We start from the raw sequence: 25,684 nt of genomic DNA, 5'->3' as shown, positions 1-25,684 counted from the left end.
ACCCACACAAAGGGCCTAACCGTGGTACCCGCAGCCCCACGACACACGCCCCACGAGCACTCCCTAACACGCAACCGCCATCACTCCAGCCGGGTTGCGCGCGCGCAGGCGTACACACTCTCCTCCGGCGTCTCTGGCCCGCCCTCTCCTGGCCCCGCCCCCCACGCCGCAGGCCCCGCCTCCCGAGCCCCCGCCCCTGGCGAGCCGGCCCCGCCCCCGGCTTGACCTCAGCGGGGCCGGGCCGCGGGCGCAGAGCGCAGGCAGAGCCGAGCCGCGCGGGCCGCCGCCGCCGCCGCCGCCGCGCGCCGGGCCGGCCCCGCGCCCGCGCCGCCCCGGGTCCCGCGGCCCGGCCGGCCGCCCGCGCCGCTGCGAGCCGCCCATGGTGCAGCGCATGTGGGCCGAGGCGGCCGGGCCTGCGGGCGGCGCCGAGCCGCTGTTTCCGGGCTCCCGGCGGAGCCGCAGCGTGTGGGACGCCGTGCGCCTGGAGGTGGGCGGCCCCGACAGCTGCCCGGTGGTGCTGCACAGTTTCACGCAGCTGGACCCCGACCTGCCGCGCCTGGAGGTGGGTGAGCCAGGCCGGCCCGGCGCTCGGCCGAGCGAGGAGTGGGTGGGGGCCCAGCGTCCTTAGCGGGTCACCCACCTCCGGTGGTGGTGGTCACCACCCCCCAGTCCGGAGGTTGCGGGGGGGAGGGTCCTTCCGCAGAAATCCCCCTTCTTGCGCCAACCCCAAGGCAGCCAGGTGGGCGTAGGGCCTGCCGCCAGCCGGTCCAACAGTTTCGGGGCCGGAACCGGGTCTTCGTGCCCCCCTCTATCCGTCCCAGTGCCTGACCTCACCGAGCCCAGGTGTGCCACTCCCGCACCCCTGCCGCCCAGGTAGACTTCTCCCGCGGGCAGTCGCTGCCTGTTTGCGTCTGTGCCTTTCCCTACAGCAGGGCTGGGCCGTACTTCGTCCCCGTGGCCAGGCTGGGGCCGGCTTAGGCAGTTTGGCTTGGAAATGCAGGTGGTGAACTAGTGATTAGGGCAGCAATCTTCTAGAATCCTCAGAGGCGGCTGGGAGCACAGTGGCCTTGTGGACAGCCCCCCTTGGGGGCAGAAGTGGACTCCGATGTTCCGGGCTGCTCAAAGCGGGGGAGTGGGGAGACGGGCCTCCAACCTGTGGGGCCCGGTGTCCAGGCGGGAGGTTGGGACAAGGGCCTCTCAGGTGGAGGGGTGACTCACTTCTGCTTGATTATAAAATGCGCCGACACCCTGAATCTGTAAGGATTTGCGAGGATTCAGAACGGGGGTGTGCCTATCGTGCATGTGGTTGGGGGAACTAGGTGAGGGCTGGACTCCTGTTTCTAGTGTGCTCTGGGCAGCGGGGGGCGGGGGAGGAGTGCCCCCCTCCTCCTCCTACCTGACTGTGCACCAGACTCCAACTCCCTGCGGCCAGGGTGGCAGAATCCAGGGTTGGGGCCTGGACAGAGGCCATTCCTGGGTCAGAGGGCTCAGCGGGGTTCCTGAGCCCCCGTGCTGGCGAGGGCCCCTTGGTATCCCCGCTTCGTCACCTTAGGCCCGGGTAAGCTGTAATTGCCAGCCTGGGTCTTGTGCCTCTGTGTGTCCCCAGTGCCTAGACGGGGCTGCGATGCATATTTACCCGAGGATAAAGAGCATCTCCCTGCCCAGAGTGGGGGGAAGGCAGGGGGTGGAGGGAGCTCTTGGTGGGAGAACCTCGGGCCTGGGAGACCCTTTATTGCTGAGCTTGGCTGGTGGCCCGGCCAGGCACACTCCCCGACCCTCATCCACCCACAGCTCTGGTCTTCATTGGCGGCTGGAGCGAGACCCCTGGGAGGGTGGGGGTGGGCGGCATGACACCAGCCCAGCACTCATCTGACTTTCATTATGTCTGGCAGCTCCTCCGGCTTTGTGTGCTGGAGGGTCCGGCCTGCGTGCTCGCAGGGGTGGGCCGCTCAGCTGCTTTTCTCCCTCCCTCCCTCCCTCTCTCTGTCTGTCCGTCCGTCTGTATCCCTGAGGAACCGAGGGAGAGGCAGATCTGAGCCCTACCCCTGCCCAAGGGTCTGCCTTTTCTCCCTCTCTCTCTCTTTTTCCCCCTCTCCCCCTCTCCCTCCTCCTCTTCCTCACTGGCCCCAGCACTGAGATCCAGGCCATGGCTGCTATTTAGAAATCAAAGGGGAAGCTTCTGGCTGGGGCAGGAAAACCAGGGTCCTGGCAGGAGAGGAGGCCACTGCCGGAAACCAAACACAATGACCATTTACCATGAGCTGGGGGAGGGGGTGGGGAAGTCCCTGTCCCTCCTGCCAGCACCCCCGCCCCCCCCCCATCCTGGGGCCGATTTCCTGGTCGCTGGGGCCTGCCAGAGCTGAAGCGGGTGCCTGTGGTCCCTGTCCTGTCTGGAAACCACTAGGCAGTTTCTGTTTCCTTCCCCAGTCCCCCTTTCCTTACCAAGTCTCCACCCCGTCCTTCCCTCTCTGGGCTGCCAGATGTCCTCACACATCTGGGCATCTGCTCATCATTGTACTTCTAAGCCAAGCCACTGCTGACCCAGCTCGGCCTGCACAGTTCTGTGCTTTCTGGAGGTCACCGGGCCCACGCCCCTGCCTCTGTGCAGGCCACTGCCTCAGCCAGGCAGGAGGAGCTCCGGAGTCCATAGCACCTACTGTCTGCAGACACCACCCCCTCGTTCCAGCTGGCTTTGACCAACCCTCCCGAGTAGGTGCCAACCCCACTTTATAGGAGACTGGAGCTCAGAGAAGTGAAGTCCCTGAACTAAATGTACACACAGCCAGCGAGGATGCAGCCAGGATTTGAAGCTGGGCGGTGTTCTGTGCTGGGCGCCTATTGTGTGCGAGAGCCCACAGGGATCAGAGAAGGATACCTCGCAGGGAGACAATTACACATGCCCCGGGAGGATGGTGGAGCTGTTAGGGGAACGGAACCAGGCCCAGGCAGCCCAGAAGTCCCCATGCTTGGTGAAGGGTAGGGGTGCTTATAGGCCAGAGGAAGGTGAAAGTGCTTTGGGCCACAAGACACTGGGGAGAGCTTCAAGGAAGAAACAAGCCCACAGCTGGACCCTAAAGGTTTTAAATAATAGCTAATATGAGCCAGCACTTGGTGGGAGGCTGTGTGCTGAGTAGTTTGCATGCATTATGTCTTTTCGGGGTCAGGATCATCTGTCGTCCATTTAACAGATGGAACAACCGAGGTGCTAGATTGCACAAACTCACCGAGCCAGTAAGTGGCAGGGGCGGGATTCCCACCCAGGCAGGGGCCTGCAAGCCCTGAGCGCAGTGCATGTGGGTGGAATGAAATGAGGAAGCCTTCTCGGATCTTCGGGCAGAGACGTGCAGGGGAGATGCGTCTCCCTCCAGCCTCCCCGCCTCCTTCCCCGTTGTCTGGTCTCTTGATCTCACGGTGTGCAGGGCTCCAGTCTAACCCCCAGGGCTCATTAGCCTTAGGCCAAGAGGCATGACCTGAGAGGTAGGGGTGTGTGTGTGTGTGTGTGTGTGTGTGTGTGTGTGTGTGTGTGTGTGTGTGTGTGTGTGAGTGTGTGTAAGTCTGTGTACTGTCATCTTCCAGCCGGGGCTTCCTGGCAGACTCCAAGGGGGCAGCCTCCAGCAGCTGCACAGCCTGTCAAGTTCAAGAGGGGCCTGACCGGCTGCCACCTGCTGGGCCCCCATGGACTCTCGGGTTCCCCTCTTGCTTTACTCCTCAGGGGCCAGGCTGGCTGGTACTGGGTCCTTGTTCCTTCTCTGGCGGGGAGGACTTCTCCAGACTGGGCACACTGAGCTGTTTTCCCAGAGGCTCCGGGATGGCCCTGGAGCAGGAGCGGGGGCGGGGGCGGGGGGGGGTCAGTGCTGAGAGGTGTTAGACCGCTGGCAGGCAGGACTGGGGCCCCATCCTCAGCCTGGAGGTTAGCCGTTTCCAGGCCCTTCTTCACTGCTGGTGAGGAGGGTTTGGAGGAGACTTAGCACTGGCCACCTGCAGCCTCCGAGCAGGCCAGTGGGGGCGGCTTGGGGAGGTTGCACCCCGGGCAGTGGAGGACTGGCTGCCTGTTAGGCCCTCACGGTGTGGCACCACGCTGTGTCCGCCCTGTCTCAGGCTCGGCGTCCGGCCTCTCAGGCCCGGAAGGGCCGCGTTCCTGGACACGTGGCTCCAGTGAAGCCACTGTCCCCAACCCAGGTCTGAGGAGGTGGGAGTTGAAACGTGCAGCCCAGTGCAGGAGAAGCAGAACTTTGAGCGGCCCTCGGCTTCCATCCCCTGACCAGCCTGTAGCGGGGGGCGGGGGAGGGGGTGAGCCGACGATCGCCAGAAGGGTGCTGGGTGAGCAGCGTGAGGGCACCCAGCACGGGGGCCTGCATTCTGGGAGCTCAGGGAGCGCGTGTTGCCCGGCGTTTTCCTCTCCTCCCCAGGGAGCCCCCGGATGCTGGCACAGCCAGCTCTGCGGGCTCGAGGGAGGCACGATGTTGTCCTTTTGACCCAAGGGGCAGCGTCGCGCATGCTGGTCCGGAGCTTGGGCTCTGGAGGGAGGAGAGCTGGGCCAGAAGGCCAGCTCAGCCTCTCGCAGCCCTAGACGTGCTCTCGTTCCCTGAGCCTTGGTTTCCTTATCTGCACTTGATGCCAGTTGCCCTGCTTAGGCTTCTGGTGAGGACCGAAAGAGGCAGGCAGCCTGACAAGCGGTCCCCATGGCGCCTGGTATTGCGTCAGAGCCGGACAGGCCGTGGCTGCCACGACTGTGTCTTCTGACAAGGTGCCAGGGGAGTGCCCGTGCCCAGGGCTCCCGGAGGACGCTGGCCGGCCTGGTCAGCATGGTGCTTCCCAGGCCTGGTGCTCGTAGCTAACCCCAGGCCTATGGGTGCCCTGGCCATCCTGTGGCAGGAGCCCCGACCAATCCCCTCTCAGTGGGGAGGTGCGGGTGCGAGGGAACTGCCACTCCCCGCCCCCCCCGCCCCCGGCTGGCTGTGTGACCTGAGGAAGCCTTTTCTGTCTCTGGTCTCCCTCCCTCTAGCATGTGTGTGACCAGGGGCTGGACTGCACTTTGAGGCTGTGACCGTGGCAGCCACCGGTGGAGCGAGGCCTAGGTGTGTCTCCACGGCACGTGACTGTCACGGGCCAGGGTTCAAATCCCTGCCCCAGCTGCCTCTTCCTGGCTCCTGACGGGGATGAGCTCCCCGCCTGGCTTTCCTCACCCATCAGGTGAGGTGTCGGGAGGATTAAATGTGATGAGTGTGCGAAGGGCCTGACACCTGGGAAATGCCCTCAAGTGCTGGATGCTGTGGCCAGTGGTGTTGATGGCAGCTGGCCCTCCCTCCACCCCCTCGTGAGAGGCCACCCTCCTCCTCAGCTGTCACCAGCCACGCCCCCTTGCAGGCGTGGCCCCTAGAGGCCTGACGGTCGGGAGCCGGTCCTGGGGGGGCAGGAGGACGAGGTGGGCAAGGCCAGCCTGAGGCCTGGTCTCCGCTCTCCACTGGCGGCACGTTTCTCTCCTAGATGCCGACGAGTAGCCGGGCTCGGGCTGGCCGGGAAGGTTCCTGGGGAGATGGTCAGCCTCTGTGGAGGCTCAGCACAGGCTGGTCCCCACACTGCAGTTTCTGGGGTCACTGAGCTGCCCGGTTGCCCTGCCACCCAGACACCTCGTGTGGTCCCCTACCAAGGCCACCTCTGGGCTGCGGTGCCTGGGGACCAGGAGCGAGGCCACCCCCATCCAGGGCTGACCTTGAGTCCTCATCGGGGGTCTGTTCATGTCCTCGGGCTCAGGGTGCAGGACACCCACCTGAGGTGGGGGCAGGCCCGAGGGTGGCGCCCCGTCGCCCAGCGGGAGGGCCATGCACATTTGGCGTTTTCTTTCTCCCTCCCTGGGCACACAGTCTGAGAGATGAACCAGGACTTGGACACTTTCTACTTGACCATCTCTCCTGGGCCTTGGTCTCCACCTCTGTAAAATGGGTGCTTAACTTTGTATTCAAACTGTCCCGGCATCCTGGGATTCGGAGAGACTGAGCAGTCCTCTCTGATCCCTGATCCCTCTCCTGTGTTTTGGCTCCTGCATTCAGACAGAAGGCTAAAAGGTCGGAAAGCCGCAGGCCTGGTTCCCTCCTCCCCACAGTTTTAGGATGACCCCGCCCTCCCTTTCAGCTGGCCCTCCTCCAGGTCCCCGGGCATCTGGCAGGTCTCCCGGGAGGTTTTCCCCTGCCCGGTGTCCATCGTCAGCTCCCCAGCCACAGCGTCCTCAGGTCCTGTTCCTGGGTGCTTTGTATGCCTGGCGCCGAGCTGGTCCTGCCACTCGTGTCCCCTCTCGTGACCCCTGCCGCCTTCGTCCCCTTGGAGAGCTGCTGCCCTTCGCCCATCTCCCAGACAGGCTCACTGAGGCCAAGGGCTGCAGGGCTCAGCTGAGCTGGGAGCCAGAGCCCTGCAGGAAAGACAGTACCTTCGGGTCCGGGGGGCCCTGGAGGAGGGGCCTCGTGTGCCCAGGGCTGCAGGGTGCTGGCGGGTGGCTGGGTCAGGGCCTGGGGTGACCTCTGTGACTCAGTGGACCTGAGCAGCAGCTCAGCGGGGTGCCCTGAGGTGCCCAGGCGGTGATCTCATGCGCATGGAGGCCACCACCAGCCCACTCCCCCACCCTCGCCTGAGTGAGACCAGGTTTCTCCACATGCGGCCCCAGGGAGGAGACCACGGTGTGGCTTCAGGTCCTCCTCCTCCGTGAGCCCTTGGCCAGTGAGGAGGAGCCCGTCTGCAGCCAGAGGCGTCTGTGGGTCTGGAGGCCCCGCGTGGTCTCTAGTTGTAGCTTCCACAGGAAATGTACAGCTGAGCGGGAGGAGAGAGGTCACCAGGATGGGAGAAGGCGCCACCCCCGTGTGTGCAGGCACGAGCCGCCTTCTGGGGGAGATGGCAGGGCTGGAAAAGGCCCAGTAGGTCCCCTCTGTTCTCTCCAGAAATAAGGGTGGGATCGGCCCCCGGCAACCTTGTTATTCTGTCTCGCGGGAATCGGGGCTCGGCCTGCAGTCAGTTGGGGACACGGCATCCTGCTGGCCCATCACCCCAAGAAGGCTGATCAGGTGACACACTAACATGTCACCCAGGCTGTTTCCTTGTCCCTGGGGCTCCGGGCTGTGCTCCGAGGGACAGCGGGGTGTGGGGCACCCTGGTGCCCATTCTACCAGCCTCTGCTCACAAGGGGCTGGAGGCATCTCACCACGCTCACTCCAGACCCAAGTGGTGGAAGGCCGGGCGCTGTGTGCAAGGCCCAGCTGCCAGCTGTGTCCCCGGGCCCTGGGGACATCTGTGGGTGCCTGCTTGGGGCGGGACAGGAGGATCTGTCCCCTGAGGACACAGCCACCCACCTGGCGTTCTTTTCCCCTTAGAGTTCACTGCTGCCCTGTGGACACCTCCCCCCAGGGCATCTGCTGTTTGCTCGGCCATGCCCTCCCCTGGGAGCTCCCCAGCCCCTGCCAGAGCATCACCAGGGACTTGGCGCTGCCCACACGGGCTGCCTGTTCCCGGGCCTGTGTGCTGTCTGCTAACAGGATGGGTCACCTGTGGGGGCCAGGGCCCAGCCCTTCCTGCCCCAGAGGGTCCCGGGGCAGGCGCCAGGGCTGTCGGCCGCTGTCCTTCTCTGTCCCTGGAAGCGCAGTGGGAGCGAGGAACAGACGCCCCACTCTGCCGCTTTGTGCCCAGGACGCGGGCAGCTCTCTTTGGGTCCCGCTCCGCCGTTGTCTCTTGGTCGACGGTTTAAATGGCACCTGCTCTCTGTGCTGCTTGGACGATCTGGTTTTGTTCCTGCTGCTGGGCTGCGGTGAAGGGCCTGGAGAGGACAGGGTTAGCTCCGCGGGGCTGGAGCAGCTCCCCATCTGTGCCACAGGGCGGTGACTCCCCCTGGCCCAGCATGTGCGGCTCTCGGCGTCCTGCCCTGCCCCCCACCGGGCTGGCAGAAGGGGGCCCCTGGGGTGGGGGAAGGGCTCGGGATCACATGACGCCCGGGCAGGGCAGCCAGCTGCTCGGCTGCCAGCGAGGCCCATGGCTCACTGCAGAGCCGCTGTTTGGACCCGCTCAGGGATGGCGAGGCCTCCCGTTGCTTGGCCTGGCCAGGAAGCGCTTCTGTCCAGCAGGCCTCGATGGGGGCCCCGCTGGGAGCCAGGTGCCGTGTGCGCTGCCACGGGGCTCGAGTCCCGGGCCCACAGGCAGGCAGGTCCAGCACGGGAGCTCTAAACTGCTGCCGGTGACTTGGGTGCTCAGGACACTGGCTCCAGGCTGGACCAGAAGTGGCTGGAATCCCCCGGGGAGGGACGGGCCTTTCCAGGGCGGGCAGCAGCCTCTGCGAGGGGCAGTCGAGGACCCCTGGGGAGAGGTGGGGGGGTGGACAGGGCCCTGGTCTCGCATCACCCATCACCGCGGCCTCTTGTAGGCCGGGGAAGGATGTATGACCCAGGGGAGGAAAGTGCGCATCTGTTTCAGTTCTCCTGCCGCAGGGGGAGGAGTTTCCCCTCCTCGATGGAAGGGCTGGACCTCCCCAGGCGTGGGCTCTTGAGGTGAGGGCCCTCTACCTGCGGGTTCCCTGCTGACTTCCAAGAAACGCCTGGCTGTGTCTCCGGAGAAGGCGAAGGGTCAGGAGCCCCGGTGTGATTGCACTGGCTTTCCCGTTGGTACGATGCCCAGAGTGGGAGGGCGGCCTTGGGTCAGAGGAAGTAGATTTCCGGAGGATGGCTCCCAGGCCTCCCAGAGCCCTTGAGGCAGGAGGTAAGAGGCCCAGGCCCACCCCAGCTCCCTAGCCCCTGACCCCAGGGGTGCTGATGTCCGGGGGTACAGCCCACAGGACACTGGGCACCTGGTTCCTACCCAGGGGCCCAGCTTAGGCCGAGGGACTTAGGGAAGGGCTGTCGGTGGGGCCCAGGCTGAGTCAGCACTTCTACTGGGCCTTCTGTGAGCTCCACGCCCACCCTGAGCTGGGGCAGCGACCCGTGATCCTAGCTGCTGGCACTGACCATGTGACTGATGGCCCTTTGCCAGCTAGCACCTCCCCCCTCCTCCCTAAACTCTCAGAGGTCTGTCTCTTTACTCCTAGGCCCCCCTCCCCACTGCAAGCTCACCCCGTCCCCGGACACGGGCAGTGGGAGAGGGGGTGGAGAAGCCCAGGGCAGCAACGACCGAGTGGCCTTGGCCAGGCCTTGACGCAGCCCCCGGGCCAGCCTGCCCAGCAGGAGGGATCACTGCCTTTTAAAACAAGGGTCTTTCTGCCCGGGGTCCAGGGAGCAGCCAGATGACACCCCGCCCCCCCCACTTCCTGGCCTGGCAAAGTCCTGTGGCTTTGAGGTTCCGTGGAACCCCAGGCATCAGCCCGGACGCCGGCACTGTCGTCATTCTCGTGCTGTCCCCATGCACGTGATGACGAACAGGGAACTGGGAACTCCTCTGTTGCCCAAGAAGGCACAAGAGCCTGAATGAGCAGAAAGGGAAGGAAGTGGCCTTGGCTGTGGCCGTCGAGGATGCCCACACCTGCCCCAGACCCGGGAGACTGACTCCAGGGCTGGGGCAGCTGTTGGCGGGGGCCGGCTGGGCACGTGAGGGTGAGGGGGCCAGGGGCCTCACGCCCTGGGGGAGGCATCTTCTCGGGGAGCCAGAGCCCCCTAGGCGCAGTGGGCTGAGTTAGGGCCTCGGGGTCCCGGCTCCGCTGTTCACCCGCAGCGGCATGGCTTTGGATGGGTTGCTCTTGCCTCGGCTTCTGTGTAGTCACCTGTGAAATGACCGGATAACAGTACTCGCCTTGGGGTGTGGGCGGGAGCGGGGAGACCCCCCTGGGCAGGGGCAGGCTGTCGTTGGAACCCCAGTGGGTGCGTCTTGTTCACACCCAGCCATGGCTGGTGGGGTGAGGAGGCGGGTGCTGGGGGCAGTGCCTGCCGCCCCGATGGTAACCCCCGGCCCTCCAGCTGTCGTCCTGCTTCATTCTGGGCTGGAGGTCTCTGTGGCCACCGACCTTCGCCTCATCTAGGGAGCAGGAAGTGGCACGGGGCGTCCCCCTGCCACACAGCCAGGCAGGCCCCGACACCCCCGCCCGGCGTCCGGGCGCTGTCTTTGCAGAGCTCCACGCAGGAGATTGGCGAAGAGCTGGTCAACGGGGTCATCTACTCCATCTCCCTGCGCAAGGTTCAGGTGCACCACGGCGCCAACAAGGGCCAGCGCTGGCTCGGGGTGAGTGTGGATGGGGGGTCTCCGTGCCCAGAACCCCGAGAAGGCCCGGGATCCAGGGGCCACCCTGGCCACTCCACTGGGCTCCCTCCCAGGGCTTTCCTGCCTGAGGGTCCCCCAGTCCTGCTCCCAAAGGAATCTGGGCCCTCACCCCTCCCCTACTGTCCAGCCCTGGGCTGGGCCAAGTGCATAGTTCATTGTTCACTTATTTGTATGAACATCAAAAAAGACACTTTTATACTATTTCCCCTTCATGTTAGGCGGGGATTATTTATGCATTTTGCCCCAGTATTTCTTGTTTGAACGACTGTCCTTCCACACCTTCTCCAAGGCTTTCATCACCTTACTTAGTAGGGCTTTTTTTTTTTTTTTTTTTTTTTAACCCAAAAAGGGTTCAGGCTACTATATATGGTTCTCTGCAACTTGCCGTCACGGAACACAACTCCATGACCCCTCCAGGTCAGAGCGGGGGCCTGACAGATGCGTAACATTTCAGAAGGGAGGCTGGTTACCAACCATAACTCAGCCTTTCACTGCCGTGGACCTTGACGGGATTCCTTTCTGCAGCCATTTCCACAGTGCCACCCTGAATAGCCTCTGGGTCCTAACATACCGTGCCCTTCCACCCCAGGCTGAGCCTCTGTTTTCTCATCTCTAGAACGGGGATGCTTTGCCAGGGATCACGGGGATTCTGCCCTTAATGTGGCGAGGCGCTATCATTACTCAGCTAACAAAACCACCTGAAGGTGCTGCTATTGCTAGTTTCATCATCCCCCACCTCGAGTTCAAAAGCTGAGACCCTTTTTCTGTTCGGGGCACTCACGTCCCATCTCCGTCCAGAAGTCACCGAGCGCTTGGGACTTCCTCTGAGTTCCAAGCCCTGCCCTCCTAGTGGGCCACGGTGCTGCCGCTGACCGTCTGTCCCTCTTTGTCCCACCCCAGTATGAAAATGAGTCGGCCCTGAACCTGTATGAGACCTGCAAGGTGCGGACCGTGAAGGCAGGCACGCTGGAGAAGCTGGTGGAGCACCTGGTGCCCGCCTTCCAGGGCAGCGACCTCTCCTATGTCACCATCTTCCTGTGCACCTACCGAGCCTTCACCACCACCCAGCGGGTCCTGGACCTGCTGTTCCAAAGGTGAGCGCCCCGCCCCTCCCCGGCACAGCGGCTCCCCGCCCACCCACTGGCTGTGTGTCTTGGGAATGTCGCTTCACCTCTCTGAGCCTCAGTTTGCTCACGTGAAGGCCGGGGCTGCCCAGAGGCCCGACCTCCCAGGGCTGTCAGGACTGTCGGATAAGCGTGGACAGTGCGGCCCCGCGCCGGCCCTGTGGAAAGGGCTGCTGAGGGATGGGGTGGTTTTAATTAAGGTTTTCCTCTGCCCCGTGGAGAAGCTCTCTGCTTCCAGCCCCTGGGCAGAACAGTTTTCCCATTTGTAAAGGAGGTTCCAGATTCTGTCTCAGGGGTCCTTCCTGGGAGTAGCCAGAGCAGGGCTGGCTGGGGGCTGGCTGAGGGCCCAGGCCCACTCAGGCATCTGTAAGGTGCTGGTTGGGCTCATTCATTCAGCAATACCTACGAAGCACCTACCGTGTACAGGCACTTTTCTAGGCATTTGGCTTAATTCAGTGAACGGTGCAGACAAAAAGCCCTGCCCTCCCGGGCTTCCATCCTAGTCGGGGGGTCAGCCAGTAACACTAGACATCATAGCAGGTACGGTAGATGTGACGCCCTCACGGCCTCCTCTAGATACGGGTGCATCCTGCCTTATTCCAGCGTGGACGGCGGACCTCAGGACCAACTGAAAAAGTGAGTAGACTTTGCGTCCGATGGGAGGGGCTGGGCAGAACCCTGGCTGCCACATATCTTGCGATTCCCGCTAGAGGGCTGAGGTCTGGGGGCTCCTCCTGCAGGAGGAAAGGAGTCAGAGAGCTGTGGCTGGGGTCCCATGTCCCCAGGGAGCAGAGGGGAGGCTGTGGGCTGAGAGCCGGCCCCTGAGAGCATCCATCCCCGCTCAGATCCGGGGCCCAGGACAGGAGGTGTGGGGGGCAAAAGCTGCTGACACTTCAGCCTCGCAGCCCAATGTGAGTGCTCAGCTGGGGCTCACGGGAGCTCAGTCAGGGCCGGGGGGCCGGCTACGTCCCCACCACCAAGTAGAGCGTCCCTGGGAGGACGAGCCCCGCCCTCCGGCGCGGAGACTAAGGCAGCCGCCGGTGCGCGAGCCTCCGGTTCAGGTGCGCGAGGCCCGTAAAGGCCGGGCAGGGGGCACGCTCTGCTTGTCCCCTCCTCCCTCCCCTGTTCATGCAGCGCCTACTGTGTGCGGCCAGCCCAGCGCAATGAACAGAGCGGGCGCGGCCCTCCCTGCCCTCCTGCAGTTTCCTTTCCAGGGGGAGGGCCCGGGGGGCTGGGGGCAGACAGGAGAGAGCCAGGCTCCCCCGAGGAAGGGAGAGGTGGTCACCAGGGATGGAGGGCCCCTTCCTACCAGGCCCGCCCCTGCCTGGCAGCTCGGTGCGGGTGGGGCGGGGCGGGCCCAGAAGCCCGGCCCCCATGGGGGAGCCGGGGGAGGGCCGCGTGGAAGGAGAGGCCAGGCCCCGACTCCGCTGCCCGCCCGCCTGCCCCCAGTGCCGTCTCCTCCATCCTGGGCACCTGGCTGGACCAGTACTCCGAGGACTTCTGTCAGCCCCCGGACTTCTCCTGCCTCAAGCAGCTGGTGGCCTACGTGCAGCTCAACATGCCCGGCTCCGACCTGGAGCGCCGGGCCCGCCTCCTCCTGGCCCAGCTGGAGCACACGGAGCTCACCAAGGCAGAGCCGGAGGGTGAGGAGATCGGGGTGGGTGCGTGTGAGCGTGAGGGGAGGGGCCGGTGCTGGACACGGAGGCGCCCCCGAGGCTGCCTCAGGCCGCCCACGTGGGGACCGCTGTCGGGGAGGACGTCCTGGGCTGGTTCTTGAGCTGAGGCTTCTCTTAGAAGGCAGTGGTGTGTTTTCCGTCTTGGAAAAAAAGGCAGGCGTGTTGCTGAACTTTGCTCCTCTTGCAGCTCTGTCTCCAGCTCTGAAACCAACTCCAGCCCTAGAGCCAGTGCCAGCACCAGCTCTAGCACCCAGGCCGGTGCCAGGTCCAGACCTCGAGCCGGTGCCAGGTCCAGACCTCGAGCCAGCTCTGGCACCAGCACCAGCACCAGCTCCAGAGCTGGAGCCGGCTCTCTCGCAGACTCTAGAGCTCGGGCCAGCTCCAGCCCCAGAGCCTTCCTGGCCTTCGCCTGTGGCTGCAGAGAACGGGCTGGGTGAGGAGAAGCCTCACCTCCTGGCATTCCCGCCCGACCTGGTGGCAGAGCAGTTCACGCTGATGGACGCGGTAGGCAGCTCGTCTCAGCAGGGCGGGCAGGGGTGCACCTTCCTTCAGGCGTCTGCCCTGCCCTGTCCAGAGCTGATGTCCTGCCCCAAATCCCATTACAAACCGTGTCGCCTGGGCAGGTTTCCTCACCCGAAGGCCTCGACTCCCCTCCAGGCTGTGGACCCGGGCCCCATCCCTTGCACACGGTGTCTGGGTGGAATGAGGTGGAACGGTAGAAAGCTGGGCCGGGTCTGGCCCACCTGGTAGCGGACGGGAGCTCACTCCATGGGCCGCCCCCCCCGCCCCCCACGTCTGCTGAGGAGGCCTCACCAGCTTCAGCACTTAGCAGGCACCTGGTGCGTGCTACAAGCCGTGGCAGACAGCAGACACAGCCTCTGATTGTAGTGCCCACGTGAATGGGCATCTGGACAGGGGACAGGCCTGAGGCGTGATCAAGGGCTCAAAGCACCGCCTGGTATGGGCAGGTGTGAGCCACAGCTGGTGCTGGGAGTTAGGGTGGCCTGGGGAAGATGGCCACCTCTCTTTCCTGCCAGGGTCACCCTGGGTCACCTCGTGCTGGGTGCCCACAGTGGGCAGGGAACAAAACGAAGAGACGCCACCTCCCCGCACCTCCCCCGGCCGGGCTCGAGCCGCCTCCCCGGCTTCCAGAGCTCCAGCTCTGACCAGTGACCCTGCCTGGGCCTGGGGGGGAGGTACTCTGGGCGTTGAGCTGGGGTGCGGCAGAGCCGGGTGACCTTCCCCTTGCCCCCAGGAGCTGTTCAAGAAGGTGGTGCCCTACCACTGCCTGGGCTCCATCTGGTCCCAGCGGGACAAGAGGGGCAAGGAGCACCTGGCTCCCACCGTCCGTGCCACCGTCGCCCAGTTCAACAGCGTGGCCAACTGCGTCATCACCACCTGCCTCGGGGACCGGAGCGTGACAGCCCGCGCCAGGGCCAGGGTGGTAGAGCACTGGATCGAGGTGGCCAGGGTACGCGGCCGCCGAGGGCCCGGGGGAGCCCTTTCTGGCCCTGGGTTGATCTCATCCGACCCCAGGAGCGCCTCCCGGGGCATCTGTCCCATCCGGGAGGGGGGGGTTCCCCCCTAAGAGGGACTGCAGCTGGAGCAGGCGGGAGCCCGGCCCCCTCTCACAGCCTGGCCCCTCCCTCCCAGGAGTGCCGGGTCCTCAAGAACTTTTCGTCCCTCTACGCCATCCTCTCTGCTCTGCAGAGCAACTCCATCCACCGGCTGAAGAAGACGTGGGAAGAAGTTTCCAGGTGGGCAGGCTTCTCCCTGGAGGAGCTCCAGGGTGGACCCGGGGCCTCCCAAGGGGCTGGGCGCTGCCTGGAACCTGCCCAGAGACAGTGCATCCTGGGGGGGCGGGGTCTCTCAGGGCCAGCAGTTCTGCCTCAGGACCTGGTCTCCTTGTCTGGCAGGTACTGGATTGAGCCACGTTGGGGATTTTCATGCGTCTGCTTCAACCACGCGATTCTGTGCACTTAAAATCAGAACTAGCCAAAACAGAGCCGCTCAGTCGGCTCTGAGACCCACCCCTCCAGGCCTACCGAGCCCTTAGGGTCCAGCGGAACTCTGTTTGGAAACCACCCATCCAGGCGGTTGGGGTCTCTGGGTCCTCAGATGTTTTCGCCGCCACCCCCCACCCCACCGTGCGCTCCTTTCTCCTTCCTTCCCCCAGGGACAGCGTCCGCATCTTTCAGAAGCTGTCGGAGATTTTCTCAGATGAGAACAACTACTCCCTAAGCAGAGAGCTGCTCATCAAGGTGGAGCCTGGGGGCTTGGGGTGGACGGGCTTACGTTCCCACTGAAAGTTGCTTCGAAAACTTCTCATGAGATCACTTGGGTCTGTGGGCAGGTGGGGGGCAGTTTGGGAGACAGGAGGCCCTAGTACAGGGCTGGAGCAGGGCAGCTGGGCTGTTCCAGAGCTTTGGGCGGGGGAGGAGCAGGATTAGAGTCTCCTGGGTCCTCACTGGTCCCGCACCCGGGCGCTCGGGGTGGATGAGGTCAGGGGGGAGGGTCTCTTCCTTCCCCAGAGCAGCCCAGCCTGTCCCACAAAGCCCGGCCCTGCTACTGCTCTGTCTGCACTCACCTCCCTGCTACTGCTCTGTCTGCACTCACCTCCGAGGGCCAGGCACCCCGCCTGCCCAGGGATGGTACTGCAGCGGCCGCCCAGCCGTCCCCCAAATGAGCAGACCCAGGAGGTAGATCTGGGGGCTGGGGGCTCTTCCCTCTGCCTCAGGGCAGACACTGCAAAGGAATCCAGGGACTCTTCTCAGAGTCTCACTACGGGGCCTTTGGTGGCCGTGACAAATGCCCCAGATGGCTTGTGGCAAGTGCAGGGGGGGGTGCTAATGCATTCACGGGGGTCCTTCCGCAGAAACTTCCATATAAAGAGGAAGCAAAGTGTTACCACCCGGTGCTCCCAGCAGCCCCAGCTCACCGTCTCAGAGGTGGCACCAAGGAGACCCCTCCTGAGTGGATGAAGGCAGAGCTCTGTGCAGGGGACATCCCGAGGGGCTCCGTGGGGATGTGAAGGCTTTGGCCCGGCAGACACCCTGCTCAGCCAGGCCCCCCCCGAGAGTCCCTGTCCCACTCTCGATGGCTCGCCCGGCTGGGGGCCGGCACACACCAGAGGCTCTGAGCCCGGGACCTGGTCCGTGGAGGGCGGGGGCGTGGGCAGCAGGGCCTCCTGCTCTCCTCTGAGTCCTTCTGAGGCCCATTCAGAGGCAAGGCGCTGCCTGTCTCTGGGCCTCAATTTCCTCATCTGGAGAGTGGGGGAATGCTGACCCCAGGGTGCCAACCTCACGGGAAGGCAGTGAGGTTCAAGGGGGAAGGGAAATCTGCGTGAGTTTTGTGCAGAACCTCCTACCCTCCTGCAGAGACGGGGGGTCGGGGGGAACAGCACAGCCACAGTGATGGAGGCGTGGCGCTGAGTCCTTGGAGACCCCGAGGGGCAGGTGTAGTCCTCATCTGTACTTTCCAAGGAGGCCGGGCTGCTGGCCCACGTTCCCACACCCCGTGAGCACCCGAGCAGGGGTGCAGTTCTAGGAATAGAGTACGCTGGGGTGGCTGGAGCGTTTGCACCAGTGACCAGGGCCAAGGTCGGGTCTGCTGGTGGGTAATGGGGGGAGGGGCAGAAGGCCTCACCGACCCTGTCCTCGGCCCTGCAGGAGGGGACCTCCAAGTTTGCCACCCTGGAGATGAACCCCAAGAGAGCCCAGAGGCGGCCGAAGGAGGTGGTGAGTGCGCCCGAGGCTGGGAGAGGAGGGGCCGCCCCGAGCCCCCGCTCCTGTAGCTGCGCTGCCTGACATGACCCTTAGACCGACCTCCTCCGGGGCCTGGGAGCACTGCGCCCTGACCAGCTGGTGTCGGGGGGACTCGTAGCCACCAGAGCAGGGGCCTGGAAGCGCTGGGCCCAGTGGGGATTTGGGAGGGGGCAGGGGCCAGGGACCATGTATCTTGGGGATTTGCCAAATGCCAGGCCTGGAAGGTGGCTAGAGGGAGTTTGGGTCCATGCACGCTGGGAGGGGGACTTGGGGGCAATGGCTAAAGGTCCCCAGGCTGCTCCAAGTGGGAGGCCTGGGTGGGGCCGAGGGGTTTTCAGGGGAGGGGCCTTGCTCATCAGTCCCCCCCCCCCCCCCCGCCCAGTTGTCACAGGGTGTCATCCAGGGCACCGTTCCCTACCTGGGCACGTTCCTCACAGACCTGGTGATGCTGGACACCGCAATGAAGGACTATCTGTATGTGAGTGAGCCCAGGGCCGGGGGCGGGGCGGGGGTCCTGAGCCCCGAGCTCTCACCAGAGGGTGCACCTCATCTTACGAGAGCCCCCTGGCCGTCCCTGTGTCCCGGGGGCACCTGCCCATCTCAGCAGTGAGCGAACAGAGCTTGGTGCCCGGCTGGTGGGGCTCAGAACTGCAGGGGGTTTGACCCAGCAGGACGCAGCCCCTCCCTCAGGTGGCGGCCATGGGTGGAGAGGCTGGGCCCTCCAAGGTCGGGCACATGTGGCCAACCTGGCCTTCCTGCCCAAGGCCTCGGTCTCTCTAGCTGTTCTCAGACCCCTGAGCCTCGGCGCCCCCCTCCCACCCCGCCCTGGCACCCCAGTCCCACCCAGGTCCAGGTGTGTGCTGTGCTGCCCCCTGGTGTGTGCTCTGGGTAGTGCAGCCTGGGACCCGTGAGGGGTGGTCATGGGCTAGGGGACACTTTCTGATGGACGCTGGCCGTGTGCTTTCCAGGGGAGACTGATCAACTTCGAGAAGAGGAGGAAGGTGAGCAGCCGCAGCCTTATGGGAAGGGGGCCCGTGTGGGAGGCGGGATCAGAGAGCCACCTGGCTAGAACACGTGGCTCCGACCCTTCCCTGTTACATTTTTGGGGAGAGTTGGATACAGAGAGAGGGGGAGCCTCTCCCATGGGAGGATGGGGCAGGAGGTCGAATCAAGGACACCTTCCTGGAGGGGCTGTTTGAACCTGGCAGTGAGGACAGGGTGGGAAGTGGGGACCCAGAGGCAGGCACAGGCCCAGCCCACCCAGACCGTCAGCGTCCTGTCCTTCCCTCTGGCCCCAGGAATTCGAAGTGATCGCCCAGATCAAGCTGCTCCAGTCGGCCTGCAACAATTACAGCATCGCACCCGAAGAGCACTTTGGGGCCTGGTTCCGGGCTATGGAGCGGCTCAGCGAAGCTGACAGGTGAGTCCGGGCAGGAGCTGGGGGGGGGCACACGTGGGCTGTCTCTGGGCAGCTCCGGAGAGCCTGTGGCTTGGGATCCTGGGCAGCCTTGGATGCTGTCGCTGGTGACGGCCGGGCCCCTGGCCTCTAGCTGCCGGGCAGGCACCGGGAGGGAGACCCGAGTGCCGCTCCTCACAGCCGCCGCTTTGTCCTGTAGCTACACCTTGTCGTGTGAGCTGGAGCCCCCTTCCGAGTCGGCCAGCAACACCCTCAAGGTCAAGAAGAACACGGCCATCGTCAAGCGCTGGAGCGAGTTGAGTGGCCGGGTGGGCAGGGGCGCTCCCTCGGGGCTCGGGGAAGCTTCGGGCTGAGAGTGGGCTCAGGAGTCAGGCAGCTGGCACTGGGATCCCAGCTCCCCCGCCGACAGCCCTGTGACTGGGCCACTTGCTCCACTCCTCCGGGCCTCAGTTTTTCCCCCTGTGAAATGGTGTGATGCTAAATGATCTGTCGGACGCTGGAGCCAATGGGGTGATTGCCTGAGCACTCGGCCCAGAGTGCAGGGGACAGGGGTGGGCTGTGTCCCAGGAGAGGCCTCCCCCAAGTCAGCCAGCCCTTCCATGCAGCCGCCAGGCCCCCAGCACGGAGCTCAGTACCAGCAGCAGCTGCCACTCCAAGTCCTGTGACCAGCTCAGGTGCGGCCCCTACCTCAGCAGCGGGGACATTGCCGACGCACTCAGTGTCCACTCGGCCGGCTCCTCGAGCTCCGATGTGGAGGAGATCAACATGAGCTTTGTCCCAGAGTCCCCTGACGGCCAGGAGAAGAAGGTGAGTGCCCCACCCCCTCCCTGGCAGCCCTTCTCAGCCCTTCCTAGGGCCCGAGTTCCCCGCTCCACGCTAGAAGCCCCCAGAGCTGGCCAGTGGCCCGGGGCTTCTGCTGACCGTGCCGTCCCCCGCAGTTCTGGGAGTCCACCTCCCAGTCGTCCCCGGAGACCTCCGGCATCAGCTCGGCCTCCAGCAGCACCTCCTCCTCCTCAGCCTCCACCACGCCCGTGGCCACCACGCGCACCCACAAGCGCTCCGTGTCGGGGGTCTGCAGCTGCAGCTCCGCGCTGCCCCTCTACAACCAGCAGGTGGGCGACTGCTGCATCATCCGGGTGAGCCTGGACGTGGACAATGGCAACATGTACAAGAGCATCCTGGTGAGCCGGGCGGCCGTCCCCACGGGTCCCTCGCTCTGCCGGGCGGTAAATCCATATTGAACACCATGGACCGTCCCTGCCCTCCCAGAATTGGTCTCCTAGTGGGTTGGGAAGGACAGAGGGTCAAGCAGAAAAAGGAATCAAAACAGCTAGTGTGTCGATGGTGATCAGTCCCAGGGCGGTGGACTAGGGGTTTACACCAGCAGTGGGGCAGGACCTCACCGATGATGGGCCGAGTGTAGCGGGGTGGGGGGGGTGGGAGGGAGCAGCGTGCAGCCTCCCAAGGCGGGAGTGTGCCTGGGGCTTGGAGGAGCGGCTGGAGGTCCGCAGTGAAGGAGCGGGGGTCGTGTGAAGAGTAGGGGTCAGGAGAGCAGGACAGCGTCGGGGGCCTGGATCTCGTGGGAGACAGGAGCGCTGTTAGTTGGAGCAGAGGAGGGGCAGCGGTGACTTGCGGCCTCTCCGTGGGCGCTGGGCTGGTGCCGGCAGATGCAGGGTGGCCAGTTAGGAGGCGGCTGCTGCAATCCAGGTGGGATAGCAGTGGCTGCGCCAGGCTGGTGGCCGTGGAGGTGGCCGGCGGTGTCAGACACCGGGGATAGTTGGAGGTGTTGCGATCTCGCCAGCAGGAGTTGCCCGCAAACACTGTGTATGTTGAGGGGGGGTTGGGGGCTGGGGGGACTCCTCTCATCCTCCAGAACTCAGGCTGCCAGTGAGCCATTTGCACCCCCAGAATCCTCCCCCATCCTCCCACACTGGGTCAGATGCCCCGTTAACGCCGTCACCTGTGTCACCCCGAGTCTGAGGCCCGCCTGTGCTCTGGCCCTTGGGGTCGAGGCAGCAGGGGTCGGCCTGCACTCTCCCCCACTGCAGCCTCCAGCTCCTCCTCTCTCACCTCCAGGGCTGGGACTAGATGCCTTCTGTGCCCAGGTGCAATGATACCGTTGTCCTGGATGGGCAGGGTCAAGGGGAACGGTTAAGGGGAGCAGCCCCCGGGGCAGGCAGTTGCCCTCGGTGGTGTTGGGAGGAGGCGGCAGGCTTGCAGGAGATGTGGGGGTAAGTGATTGGGGTACATGGAGGCCTCCCCAGAGGGGCAGGAGAAGGAGGCGCAACCCCCCTGGACCCGGCATCCGGTCAGAGGCTGTGCGCCCCTGTGCGCACAGTGCCGAGGCAGCTCTGAGGGCCCTGGGCTGCTGCGCCCTGGACCCTCAAGCTACGCCAGACCCTTGCCCTGATGGCCTGTCCCCCACGCCGTCCAGGTGACCAGCCAAGACAAGGCTCCAGCTGTAATCCGCAAAGCCATGGACAAACACAACCTAGACGCGGATGAGCCGGAAGACTACGAGCTGGTGCAGGTTATCTCGGATGATCGAAGTAAGTCAGGGCCGGCCAGGTGGGCGGTGGGGCCGGGGGGCAGGGGAGCACGGTGCCCCAGGCCCACCACCCCAGAAGACGTGCCACCAGGGTGGGCCTGGACTTTGTCCACACACAGACCTGCCTAGGGGCAGCTCTGGATGCCCCCAGTGTCTCCTCCCTGGCCCCTGGTAGCTGCTGGGCCCTTGTCCCATGCCCTTCCCTGGCCGTGAACAGGCAGTGGGAGACCTCGTTCAGTGGTAGCGTCGTCGAGGAGGGGAGAGAAAAGGCTTTTCTCCTGGGGCCAGGCAGCCTGATGGCCGAGCCCACAGGCCGTACAAAAGGGCGTTTTCTGGCTAAGATGGGAAATGTGTGCTCCAGAAAGGATCATGACTGCCGTGGAGTAAAGCATCGAATTTGTGAAAATCCATGAACGTATGACACTGTCTTAGTCTGTTTTGGCTGCTATAACAAAATACCACCACTGGTGGCTTCCAAATGACAGAAATTTATTTCTCATGGTTCTGGAGCTAGAAGTCCAAGATCAGGGTGCCAGCATGGTCAGGTTCTGGTGAAGGCCCTCTTCTGGGTTGCCGGCGGCTGACTTCTCACTGTGAACCCAAATGGTGGAAGGGCGTGGGGAGCTCTCTGGGGTCCCTTTCATAAGGGCACGAATCCCATTCGTGGGGCTCCACCCTCCACCCTCACCTCCTAATCCCATCACATTGGGGGTTAGGATTTCAACGAATTTAGAGAGGACACAAACTTTCAGCCCATAGTAGATACTAAACACAGAGGCTACTAGGGAGCAGCTGGGTATTCTAAAAACCGGGAAAGGGAAAGGATCAAGAACAAGCACAGACTTGGAACCAGACAGCTACGGCTTGTAGACCTCGGGCAAATTCCTTAAGTCCTCTGTGCCTGTTTTCCCATCCCCACGATGGAGATAAAATAGGTAGTGAGTTGATCCATATATACGTGGCTTATATGCTCATGTGTGTACGTGTGCCATAGATGTGCCATAACTGCAAAGATTATCGTCACTCTTTCCTTTCCCATGAGCTGATCCCGCATTCACAGCCATTACCCAGACAGTTAGCAATGACCCGCCACGATCCCTAGAAGTTGTTTCCTATATCCTCTCTTACCTTGTTGCACCATTTTGGTGAGGTAAGCAAGGCAGGTGGGACGCCCATCTTACAGAAAAGGAAGACTGAGACCTAGACAGGTTAAGGATCCCTAGAAGTTGTTTTCTAAATCCTCTCTTACCTTGTTGCACCATTTTGGTGAGGTAAGCAAGGCAGGTGGGACCCCCATCTTACAGAAAAGGAAGACTGAGACCTAGACAGGTTAAGGACCAGAATAAGAGACACACAATGGAGCCCAGAGTACACATGTTCCAGCCCAGCAGTGGAGAATAGCAGGCTCAAGGCCAGAGGAGAGGATGGGAAACAGAGCCAAGAGCAAGTACCTGCTGGGAGCCTGGCACCCTTTGAAACCCTATGCAGGAGGCCTGGGGCAAAGCCCGCCCTTCACTTGGCCCCAGAGCCCTTGTCCTGAGTTGTGCAGGATTCCGGGGAGGTGGTCTAGGTTCTAGAAAGCTTATTGCAGCTGGAGCTCCTGATCAGTGAAGGCAGTAGGGGGCAGGATGGGATGACCCTTTACCAGCTGCAGACTGAGGTGGGGCTTCCTGGAGTCGGAGTCCTTTTTATTTTTATTTTTATTTTATTTTTATTTTTGGCTGTGTCAGGTCTTCGTTGCTGCGCACAGGCTTTCTGTAGTTGTGGCGAGCAGGGGCTACTCTTCGTTGCAGTGTGCGGGCTTCTCATTGCGGTGGCTTCTCGTTGCAGAGCGCGGGCTCTAGGTGTGCGGGCTTCAGTAGTTGTGGCACGCGGGCTCAGTAGTTGTAGTGCATGGGCTTAGTAGTTGTGGCGCGCAGGCTCTAGGGTATGAGGGCTTCAGTAGTTGTGGCACATGGGCTTAGTTGTTCCATGGCATGTGGGATCTTCCCGGACCGGGGATGGAACCCGTGTCCCCTGCGTTGGCAGGCGGATTCTTAACCACTGCACCACCAGGGAAGTCCCCAGAGTCCTTTCTTTTTTGAATTCCTTTTTTCTTTTTTTTTTTAAAATTAATTAATTATTTATTTATTTTTGGCTGCGTTGGGTCTTCGTTGCTGTGCGCGAGCTTTCTCTAGTTGCGGCGAGTGGGGGCTACTCTTCGTTGCGGTGCGCGGGCTTCTCATTGTGGTGCCTTCTCTCTTTGCAGAGCATGGGCTCTAAGCGTGCAGACTTCAGTAGCTGTGGCACATGGGCTCAGTAGTTGTGGCTCGCGGGCTCTAGAGTGCAGGCTCAGTAGTTGTGGCGCATGGGCTTAGTTGCTCCGCGGCATGTGGGATCTTCCCAGACCAAGGATCAAACCCGTGTCTCCTGCATTGGCAGGCGTATTCTTAACCACTGTGCCACCAGGGAAGTCCCTCAGTGCCTCAGCAGAGTCTGTCCCAGGCAGGTGTCATTAAGAGGGGTCCTTGGTGGTCCTGGAGTTGCATTGAGGGGTCTCAGGTCTCTGGATCAGGCCTGCCCTCCTGGGGGCTGTCAAGTGGTGGGGTGTCCAGTGGGGCCCCCATAAGCACAGCTGACCCTCTGCCCCTCCCCGACCAGAGCTGAAGATCCCTGACAACGCCAATGTGTTCTACGCCATGAACTCTACTGCCAACTATGACTTTGTCCTAAAGAAACGGACCTTCACCAAGGGGGCAAAGGTCAGGCATGGAGCCAGCTCTACCCTCCCCCGCATGAAGCAGAAGGGACTCAAGATTGCCAAGGGCATCTTCTAACTTGTCCCTAGCTGGCCAGCCACAGAGCTGCCCTTTCCAGGGTCTAGCTGGCTGGGCAACTAAGCACTTACAGACTGCAGTGGCTCAGGCCAGGTGGGCACCTGTGCCCAACCTGCCAGCCCAGGCCACCCCCAGACTCCAGTTTCCCCCTGAACCTCTCCTGCTGCCGGGATTGATGCCTGCCAGTCGATGGGCTGACCTGGCCTCCCGTGGACCACTCGCTGCCTTAGGTGCCTTCTGCTTTCCGGAACCAGAGGACTAGCTGACTTTTGCCAAGGAGCACTGCCAATGGGCACGGAGCCCTGCGTGCCGCCGGGCACTGCCCTCCGTATACTTCCCTCACACCTTGCCAGGTGTGGGCCACTGCCACCTGTGCCCATGGGCACCCCAGGGCATCACTCATCCACCGGGTCTGACCACTGCAGTTCTCTCCTCCCACCATTGTGGCCTTCCTCAGGCTGCACCAAAGATTCCATCATCAGGGCCAACTGAAAGTGAGGGAGTCTCGCCCACTGCCCACTCCAGCCCTCCCCTGGCAGAGGAGAGAGACACCCCCTTCATGGACCACACTCTTAACCGGTGAGTGAGGACGGTCTCGGCCCAGTCCCACTGATGTCAGATTTCATGACACTGCAAGTGCCATTCACCACTGCATCCTGGGCTGTACGAGACCACACGAGACGAGGATTGGTGGGAAAGGAGGGTTTCGGGGGGAGGGGAGGGGGATTGAATATTTGTATAAAAGGTGAAAAAAAATGTTTACCAGTTGGGGAGGGGCAATATTTATTTGTTGTAAATAGCAAATGCTAGACTTGAATATTATATTAAAATCCTGTTTCTACTATAGCCTGGGAGTTGTGGTATTGTTCTTTCATTGCCTGTGCTCATTGAAGTGAGATACAGACTCTCACATTCCATGTTCAAACAGGAAATCTTGCAGGGTTATTGGTTTATTTTACGCAGGAAATAAAGAAGGGCAGGAAAAGCAAGAAGGGCCAGCCACACTTCTCTGGCTCACTTAAGGAAACAGAGAAGTCCACCTTTCACAGAGCACATGTTCACTTCAGTATCATTAAACTGGGCCATGAGCTGAGACAGCCCCTCAGAACCCCTGGTATTTGCATTTGGAAGTGCTTTCACACGGCATAGCAGCAACCTATGAAATTCCAGTGTTTTTTAAAACAGTGTTTTTGGGACTTCCCTGGTGGCGCAGTGTTTAAGACTCTGCACTCCCAATGCAGGGGGCCCGGGTTCGATCCCTGGGCAAGAAACTAGATCCCACACGCATGCTGCAACTAAGAGTTTGCATGCCACAACTAAGGAGCCCACGTGCCACAACTAAGGCCCAGTGCAACCAAATAAATAAATAAATAAATCTTTTTTTAATAAAATAAATAAAAATAACGTTTTTAACAGAAAATGGTAGAGTAAAGATCAGTCTCTCCATGGAAACAACAGTTAAGCTGGGGAAAAAAAAACAACTATCAGAATCAACGATTTTGGGACTCTGGAACCTCATCAGACACAACAACCAGGAGAGTGCTTGATGAAGGGTGATGCTGCTGAACTTCAACTGTCAAGGAAATCTCTGCCAGGTCACACACTGACCCCTGAGACAATGGGGCAGAAGCTGCAGTGACTACACAACAAAGAATATAGGCCTTTCAAAAACAGTTTGGAAAAGTCACTACAGAAACGGAAGACAGCAGCCCTCCAGCAACAGAAGCGATCCCTGAGAAGGGGGAGGATCTGATTTCCAGAGTTATGATATTATAATACTCAATATCCAGGTCTCAACAAATCACAAAGCATATCAAGAAACAGAAGAACAGGGCTTGTTCACAGGAAAACAAAAAAAAAGAATTGGACAGAAACTATCCCTGAGGAGGCTCAGACATTAAAATTACTAGTCAAAGACATTAAGTCAACTGTCTTGAATATGCTCGGTGAGCTAAAAGGAACCATGGACAAAAAACTAAAGGAAATCAAGAGAACAATGTAAGAACATATAGGGAATTTAGTAAAGAGATAGGAATTATAAAAATAAACCAAGTGGAAATTCTGGATCTGAAAAGTATAATAACTGAAATGAAGAACTCACTAGAGGGGTTCAGTGGCAGA

General features: G+C 62.1%; 1 protein-coding gene across 3 annotated transcripts; it reads left to right on the top strand.

Annotated features, from left to right (window-relative positions):
- The first annotated feature begins 294 nt into the window (after positions 1 to 294).
- RALGDS (ral guanine nucleotide dissociation stimulator) lies at positions 295 to 24,409 on the top strand. 3 transcript variants are annotated; one of them, XM_082403178.1, is made up of 18 exons: positions 295 to 562; positions 10,069 to 10,179; positions 11,119 to 11,312; positions 11,883 to 11,978; positions 12,792 to 12,985; positions 13,206 to 13,522; positions 14,274 to 14,489; positions 14,672 to 14,775; positions 15,195 to 15,279; positions 16,687 to 16,755; positions 17,165 to 17,260; positions 17,751 to 17,783; positions 18,081 to 18,202; positions 18,399 to 18,494; positions 18,805 to 19,006; positions 19,138 to 19,380; positions 20,634 to 20,748; positions 23,388 to 24,409. In XM_082403178.1, exons 1-18 carry the CDS (start codon positions 380 to 382, stop codon positions 23,561 to 23,563), a joined length of 2,652 nt encoding a protein of 883 aa, XP_082259304.1. In that variant the 5' UTR covers positions 295 to 379; the 3' UTR covers positions 23,564 to 24,409. The 3 variants fall into 3 exon arrangements, with proteins under 3 accessions (XP_082259304.1, XP_082259303.1, XP_082259305.1); XM_082403177.1 differs by having other exon boundaries at positions 11,880 to 11,978; XM_082403179.1 differs by having other exon boundaries at positions 296 to 562; positions 11,919 to 11,978.
- The last annotated feature ends 1,275 nt before the right edge of the window (positions 24,410 to 25,684 follow it).

This window comes from Balaenoptera borealis (assembly GCF_965194805.1).
Source record: "Balaenoptera borealis genome assembly, chromosome: 8".
Taxonomy (NCBI): Eukaryota; Metazoa; Chordata; class Mammalia; order Artiodactyla; family Balaenopteridae; genus Balaenoptera; species Balaenoptera borealis.
Note: the sequence above shows the minus strand (reverse complement) of the source record. Positions and strands in the feature narration are given on the sequence as shown.

Excerpts from the sequence above, each read along its gene's own strand:
- RALGDS (XM_082403177.1), top strand. The coding sequence starts at position 380 with ATGGTGCAGCGCATGTGGGCCGAGGCGGCCGGGCCTGCGGGCGGCGCC. Across the intron at positions 11,313-11,879 it reads CTGGACCTGCTGTTCCAAAG|CAGGTACGGTAGATGTGACG; the intron begins GTGAGCGCCCCG and ends TAGACATCATAG. Across the intron at positions 17,784-18,080 it reads ACTTCGAGAAGAGGAGGAAG|GAATTCGAAGTGATCGCCCA; the intron begins GTGAGCAGCCGC and ends CTCTGGCCCCAG.